The following is an 8,701-nucleotide window of genomic DNA, read 5'->3' as shown; positions in this document are numbered from 1 at the left end:
GGTGGTTACAGTGCTGATAACCAACACCGCCCTCTGATTATTTTTTCATACCAAACGAATCAAGATGAGAATACTAACGATGATAATGATAATGTTACTCGTAATTATCACGTTAATGATAGTTGTCGTCGTGATAGGAAGAGGTGGTAATTTGATAATTACAAAAATAATGTCCCTTCCTCGTATCTCTAACAGACTGTAAGAAGCCAAAATGCGAACCTTCCTGACGACGATGATGATGGCGGTGGTGGTGGTGCTGGGTAAGGTGGAAGAGGCCCCTGTAGTGAAGACTGAGGGAGGACTGGTGAAGGGTGTGGTGGAGAGAACAGTGAATGGAGCCCCCTTCTGGTCCTATCGTGCCATTCCTTTCGCCCAGCCTCCTGTCGGTAACTTAAGGTTCAAGGTAAGTGGGAGTAGATTTTTTGTCCCCGGAAGATGAACAGAGGAAAAAAAATAAAGAAAAAGAGTAATACCAATATATATGACATATTTACCCAAACAGCTACACTTATCTGTTGATCTAGTACCTGAAATAACCTAATTACTATTCACCAGTCAATAACATGCCTAACCTAACCTAACTTTAAACCAACCTGACTTAATCCTATCTCTTTGTCAGACTTACGCCACCTCAACTATGCTAATACTCCAACTACTGGGATCCCATAGCTCACTGAATATGATCTTACCTAACTTAATCGAAACTGAACTAACATTACTTAATCGTGCAATACTCATTCTCTCTCAGTAACTTTGGAATGGAGTAGGGAATAAAAGATTTTATTTATTGATCCCACAGTCGACGTAATGTTGGCTACTCTTGCCCGAAAATGAGGTTGGAAATGGTCAGGTTAGGCAGTGGCGTATCCAGGATTTTTGCCAGAGGGGGCAAACACTTGGAATATTTTCCCAAAATATGTCACCACAAAATTTCCTAGATTTGATGCCTTATGTCATCAGAAATAAATTTACATCATTACTGTCGCATTTGTTCCAATGTCATAAAGAAAAACTATCTTTTCCCCACATATTCACAACTTTCTTGGAGTAACCTCAAGTAAACAGTTAATAATCCTTTCAGAGGAGAGATGTGTAAAAACACTCAGAACATAATGTTACCAGAAGTCTACTCTTTCATTAGAGAGAAAAAGGAAACACCAGCAATAAATCAGAAGGCACTGGAGTTTCCATAGCAAAGTCATCTGCTTGTCACTAGTATCACTAGTCATCATGGTCACTCTCGTACATGGTATTATTGTCGATACATGCATTCTGACTTCCGTCCGTTCTACCTCAAAATAATATTTTTTCTCTGTACCATAAATTTCTTGTGCAATTTTAGTACTGAAAAAGCCACATCAACACTATACTCTTAGAGAATCATTTACCTGGTGTCTTTATCTCTCTGTACATTTAAGGAAGTACAGCTATTTTGGGTAATAACCTACGAAAATAATGATGAAATTACCACACATCGGCACAGCACCTACCATACGAGAGGCAGTGGCGTCCATACTATCTGTTTATATTCGGAAATAAACCCTGTATTTTGATTGGCTGCTGGACGAATAATGGCATGGATAGGCCAGTGAAAACTGGAGATCTGGCGTGAGTGTCCCGAACACACACACTTTTCCACATTCGTATCGCTTTTTTCTATTTTCATTTGCAGTTTTGTATTTCTCTCTCTCTCTCTCTCTCTCTCTCTCTCTCTCTCTCTCTCTTCTCTCTCTCTCTCTCTCTCTCTCTCTCTCTCTCTCCACTTAGCACGTGTGTAAATTAATATTCGCTGCCGCACCCACCCCCAATTTGGTATTCTGTTTCTTACTACTGCTGTGGTGGTAACCAGTATATATTCTGTTTTCCACTACTTATTCTTTTAGTTTGATTCTCACTGGCTCAAGACAGACCTAAGTAAATACATCTGGTGGGCTTAACCTCTCTTAATCCTTGACTCAGGTGACCACTCGAACTGCCCCGCTCAGCAGGGAATGATTTTCATATCACCTGAACTGTACTGTACTGCATAGAAAGGATTTTTCCATTAAGGGAAAAAAAAAAGAAAAACGGCGTTAAGCTCTTCATCCTGAAAATTCTCACCTAGAATAGCGGGGGGAACAAAAGCTACTCTGTCCCCTAGGCTCCAAAAAGTGTGTGCGTAGGGGGGGGGGGGAATGTTCCCCTGTCTCCCACTCAAACGAGGCCCCTGGCACACATATTTATATCTGCATACCTTCTAAAATGTAGTCTGAGGTGATCAAAATGGCTTCATGCATTCTTCAAAAATTCTGCTTGTTTCAGCTGTTTGTAACAATAATTGTGCAGTGTTTGTTTGCAACTGGCTACAGGGTGAGAGGATATGGCTGCAGGTGCTGAGGGGAGAGGAAGGCCATTTTTACACCTCATCAGGATTCAAGTGCAAAACACTATTAGAGCTCTAATATTAACCACATAATCTAAGGTAATAGGGGAAATTGTTAAGTTATAACTGGTAATTTTTTCCTCAAGGGTTTTATTATATTTAGTCAAGCTTTCAACTTCAAAGGAAATTATTGCTCCCACAAATATTTTTGGAAACAGATAATATTGTTTAATATGCAAGTGGAGAAATTAGGAAAACTGTATTGTCATACAAGAACTATGCCAAAAATCCCTTTCAGCATTTCCCCAAAATTTTCCCAGGGGAGGGCAGATTGCCCCCCCTCCCCCCCCAGTGGCTACGTGTATGACCCCAGTGGCTACGTGTATGAGGTTAGGTCAGGTGGAGATAGATAAAGTTATTGAATTTTGGGAAAAAGGAAAGAAGTGATTAGGTTAAGTAAGGTAAGGTTAGACAGGGTTATGTTAGATTAGGTTAGATATGGTAAGATTACGTATGGTCATGATAGATGATTCAGCAAGGTAAAACAGAACTGGACATGGTTACGTTACTGAGCAGTATTATTACGTATGAACTTGGCGCCGCAAGGGGTAGGCCATATGGTGCCTAAAAAAGAAAGCTATAACCTACATGCAACCACAAAATCAATATCTGATTCCAAAGAAAATCGTCTATAAAATAGAAAAAATAATCAGTTAACTATAGCAGGTGGGGGAGGCCCTCTTCAGAAAACCAAACTTGTCTGCTGGATAGCCAGAGGTTCCTCCAAGCATGGAAAATACTAAGCACCATCTGCCCCCCAGTGCCTAACGAAAACCTCTGACGCAAGTCCCCCAAACTCAGACGCCCAACCAGCAAGTGACAGACAGTAAGGGGAACCAGGCAGTCATCACAATGCAGGTGAGTCCCACCACACATCAAGAAACCAATGGTAAACCGTAAATGCCCAGTGCAAAGCCGGCCAACAGCCATCTCCAGTCACCAAAGATTGGAGGGGAGGACTCCCGGCACGACCACCCCCTGAGAAATCTCCTTTAATTTATTATTAACTACGACAACCCACTGCTTTTGCCAACAGGTACAAATCACAGACTTCAAGGAAAGCGTCATGCTGGTAGCAGGAAGTGGGTAGTTGGCAGAGGATCGTTGAAAAGACGCGGCTTTTGCTAATGTATCCGCCCTTCATTGTCCTCCACACCAACAAGCGCAGGTACCCACCAAAATTTGACTATTTTACCTCAACACTGAATCAGGAATAGCCACTCAAGGACGACAAATACCAGTGGATAAGGTGAATTAAAATACTCAAGGGCCAATAGGGCTCCTTGAGAGTCACGGAAAATCGTAAAAGAAGCCTCTTTTTGTACTAAAATCAATTTATAAACAAAAACAACAACAGTCATTTCTTCAGTAAGAGCACAAACATCAAGAAGAAGACTTCCTTCCCTCACACAATTTGGGAACGCCAAACCAGATCAAACTCCTATGTCTATCATCGAACCATCTGTATATACCGGGACATTGCCTCTATGAGTGGATGAATGTTCCAAAACTAACTGATGGAGAACCTGACCACAGATGAAGACTTGTTACCTTCAAAATCTCTGCAGACTGAACCTCATGAAAGAACCATGGAGCAATCTTTGCGACCCGAAGAGCGTGGACAGACAATGTAGAGACCTAAATACCCCATAACCTGCCTGACCCTGTACCGAAAGAACTGCTGAATGCGAGGTGAGAATCATAATACTGAAAATATTACTGCAGTGACACACAAGTAGGTGTAGGTGAGTCCAGCATACGTCTCACACGATTCCAGCAACGACTGATTAATGAATTGCCCTCCAGGTCTAAAGGAGATTGGCCAGCCTCCACCAACAAGCTAGGAATCGGGAAGGACCTGGAAGCACCAGCATCAAGTCGCAAAAGAGCATGATGCACAGGATCGAGAACACTTTGGAGTTTTCTCAGTCTTTGCTTAAAAAGAGAGTTGTACTCGAGGAAACTCTCCCCATCATGTAGTGTATTGTCTTGGTGCAACTTTTCCTGAGCCACTACAGGCTATGATGCCTCAACGAGATATTATATTATGTGCCAAACAACAGGTATGGGTTGAACTTCCTGCTGGCCTTCATAGTTGACTGGTTTCGTTTTCCTTTTTTTTTTTTTTTTTTTTTTTTTTTTTTTGATGGCCTGCTTTCATAAACGATTTTTTTTTCCCCCTGAAAGTTGCCCCCCCCCTCCCAAAAAAAGGCACCAAGTCGAAGATCACTAGCCTGCACATTAATGTCGAATGGCAGAGGGGTTGGTGAATTGGTTAAAAAAAGCCGTTATGACATAAACCCCCTGGTGTACATAAAGCTAGTATGCAACTATACAAGAAGACTACAACCTCTACTTTTTTGAAGGTAGGGATATTTTCAGTGGCTACCGGGTTTATGAGACCCGTCGAATCCATGGTTAACACCAATGCCTCAAGAAAGTGGTTCCCTGTACATCATGTATATCTAAACGCTTTCAGCTTCGGTTTAACTACATGCACATTAAAGAATGTATGCTGGAGACAACCTAAATGTGAATCCCCCTTTATGGTACAGCACAATCGTATAGTCCAGTTTACAGAGACCTTCCAAGAGAGTTTCTGCATGCATATGCTGAAGTAAGAGTCTATGCACAGTATCTGCTCGTATACTGTATTTTGATGTGTCTCCTCATCTAGTTTCTAACTTCTCTAGATGAATACCGCCTTGTACTGCTTTATCGTCGCGAACTAGCTTATATATCCTGGTGATCTGTTATGTAATTCCACCAGGAAGGAACATTGTTAGGGATCAGACAAAATGTGTTCCATCCACAGTACTATCCGAGCTGGACTGGAAGTGGAGGTATCAACCCAATCCTCTCTCTAAACCACTAGGACGGGACCCACAATTCCATGACTTAGATTTTGACACTGAAAGAGCAACTGGATATAGTGAGCCACATCTTCATTAACATCAAGCCGTTTGTGGAAGTGAAACCCATCTGTTTTGTGACTGGTGCTCCTAGGCCCATTGCTCAAATTTGATGTCATACAAAACATACATAAATAGCGTTATAAGAGAGTGAAGTCATGACTTTTGTTCGATGAGGAGGTCACATTATAAGTTACCCTAGCCGCTGGAACGGTATAAGCTGATCTCGATTACTTTATCATGGTTTAGTGAAGCCTCAGACATATGGGGAAGCGTTTATCGATTCCACAGTGTGATGCTTCTCCATAACAACAATAATATTATCACTGCTCGCCTCTTTTCTGCACAGTACAAACCATCTTTCTTGTGCTGTCCACCAACTTTTGGCAAAATACATTAACTAGTATATAATACTCTGCTGTTCACGTGAGAACTAGAAATTTCAAAGATAGATGGAGAGATGTGGAATAAACCAGGGTGTCAAATATGTAGGATTAACCAGGGTGTCAAATATTTGGGAACAACCAGGGTGTCAAATATGTGGGATAAACCAGGGTGTCAGATATGTGGGATAAACTAAGGTGTCAAACATCTGGGATAAGCCAGGGTGTCAAATATGTGGGATAAACCATGTCATGGGGTTTTTGTAGATTTTTATATTGAAGAATGCTTTACAATGTTACTTGTCAATATTAACAAAGAATTGACTTGTGAAAATCAAGCAATGATTACTTTATGCGGCTTACTTCGCCGATTCTCTAAGGACTAGAATTTATTTACTTCCTGAGCAGTACACAGCAGAGACTAATTACTCAAAAATGCTTTTTGTTAGTACTGCTAGCCTCACGAGAAAGTGACTCCACCCCTGACAATCAGTAACTAATGCTATGAATGATAAGCAGATTCTTGCTGGTGAATTAACTCCAAGTTGCACAACGGATTTAAGTTAATAAAAAGGACTGGCCTAAGTACCAATTATGAATAATGCAAAGCGCTTATGCAAACTAGGAGCGATAAGTGAAATAAGCTTTATGTGGAAAAATAAAACATGAGTTTACATTACATTAAGCTCAAGAAAAAGAACTCTTAACTTATTGATTACAATGAGGTAAATTTAGGTTACACATTTCAAAATGAATCCAAAATAAGGAGAACACGCTCACTCGCTCACTCAAAAGCTAAACATAAACCTAGGAAAGACAAAAGGAAAATATTTATCAGTGGAGGGGGGTCAAACTAGTAGTCTGGGAGTCTGCGCGATGAACACCAGATGCTGCTATTCAATAGACCCTCCTCGCCAATTCACTGCTGGGTGGAGATCTCAGGAGCTTGTTGTACAATGACGGCACTGCTTCACGCTGGAGCACAACAATCCTTATCTCACGATGATCCACAACTGACTGAATTCAAACAAGAGGGGCGAGGGCTGAGGCCAGCCGCTAACTGTTAACGGCTAAGAAAGTGAACGAAACACGCTCATAATAAATCACTCAGCGGAAGCACTAATGTCGCGGGCAAGGACAATCACTTATGACACAGTGAAAAATTGTTCTGAAAACACTCCCGATCGGGTGAATACATGGTGGTTGACTGAGTGATACTTCCTGGGATTCCATTAGAATTTGCGGTTTCCCACCAAAGTTCAATGTCACGAGTTTATTTAGATAGAGAATCGCGCCAACTCGTGACATTATGCCCCATCAAAATCAACATTTTTTTGTTTCCTTCAGGATTTTTTTTTTTTCACTTTACATACATATAAATCCTAATTCAGTCACACAAGATTCACACTGTGGTGTGTGTGCTATCCTGCTACAGGAGAAAGTCACAGTTGTCAGTGAGTGAAAAAAATTCGTATTTACGTTAATAGAAACAAGCTTGAGGAAAAAACTCTGTGACGACGGTGAAAAATCCTGTATTCAGGTCAAACTGAGCGAAAAGTTCACTACATTTACATTAACAGCTATTTGTTATGTAGCGTGATGTATGTAATACATGGTGTAGGTGTGACAGTTGTGGTGTAACTGTACCTATGTGTAAAATTACATAATGCAAATCAATAGTAAATGATGACGACGAGGCAGAAAAGAAGAGGCGGCAGGATGCATCAGGGATGATCAGCTGTTCTGCACGACAATGCTGCACCCGCCAGCTGCACCTGCGAAAGGAATCAAGGTGGAGCATCAAAAGTGTCATTTCTCTCTCTCTCTCTCTCTCTCTCTCTCTCTGCCTAGCAATCAGTACTTATGTTATTATTAACCAGGAAACGTAGTTTTTGGATTTACAAATCTCTCAGAACGCTTGTAGTTTCCTGATTAATGCTTATTTACCAGAAAATGTGCCAGTTCTTGAATTTACAAATCTCTGAGAACGGGCAATTTACTAGTTAACCTAACATTATTAACCAGGAAACGTGCCAGTTCTTGAATTTACAGAATTCTTAGAACAGACAGTTTACTGGTTAACCTAACACTACACTTACGATTAATGACAGGAAGCTGAGAATTGCTATGTAATCTCGGGCAGGTCACGTTTTAACACCTACCGTGGGTGTGAACACTCATGTGGATAATGTGTATTCTCTGGGAATCCTCAGAGAGACCCACAGCTCGAGACGTTCCACAAGGTAATTCATACACAGCCTCGGACTGTCTCTGCGGGGTTCTCGAACTTCCCCCTTAACTTATGGTATACACGTATGTACAGTCCCTGGACATACTGTGTTCTGTGGGGCCAACGGGCGAGACGTCAGGTCTACACCCACTTCACCACTGCCCTCTCTTCAACTGCCTCAGAGATTACGGGTGTGGTTTCAAACGGCACAGGAAGGAAATGTCCCTGATTGGTGTTACATGGACACACATTGCAGGAACGCACAAAACTGTCTATTTCTCGTCCCATCCCTGGCCAGAAAAAGTCAGCACGGATACAGCTCTGGGTTTTCCTTTTGCCCATGTGACCTCCTGAGGCTGAACAATGACCCCATTCTGACACTGCTAGGTTGTACTAGGCAGGAACGACAGACTGCAGTCGAACCTCGCCCTTGGGTGTTCGTGATTCACGGTACAGCCCTCCTTGTTTGCGAAGGAACTTGGCTTGACCTCCCCATGAATACTTTATCACTCTACCCTTTTGTTTCTTTCGCACGGCAGCAAGTGTCGGGTCAGAATGTTGTTCTTGAACAACAACTTGGCTACACATCAGATCTTGTGGTGATTCATTGGTCACCGGGATGACACAGTTTGGAGCCTCAGCCATGGCTCATGTTACTGCAGCCGAAGTCTGAGTAGCGTCATCTTCAGTGCAACTATACTTGGCACTGGAAATATTGCCTATGATAAAGTCAAATAAAGGTTCTGCCATGACA

At 41.8% G+C, this 8,701-nt stretch overlaps 1 protein-coding gene across 1 annotated transcript in view; it reads left to right on the top strand.

Annotated features, from left to right (window-relative positions):
* The first annotated feature begins 211 nt into the window (after window positions 1-211).
* LOC145393427 (acylcarnitine hydrolase-like) overlaps window positions 212-8,701 on the top strand; it is a 68,778-nt gene continuing 60,288 nt past the window's right edge. The window contains exon 1 of the mRNA XM_080267527.1: window positions 212-403. Within this exon, the coding sequence (XP_080123653.1) occupies window positions 212-403 (192 nt within the window). The remainder of the gene's footprint in view (window positions 404-8,701) is intronic.

This window comes from Coenobita brevimanus, chromosome 3 (assembly GCF_032717465.1).
Source record: "Coenobita brevimanus isolate Jiangsu-jjx chromosome 3, ASM3271746v2, whole genome shotgun sequence".
Lineage (NCBI taxonomy): Eukaryota > Metazoa > Arthropoda > Malacostraca > Decapoda > Coenobitidae > Coenobita > Coenobita brevimanus.
Note: the sequence above shows the minus strand (reverse complement) of the source record. Positions and strands in the feature narration are given on the sequence as shown.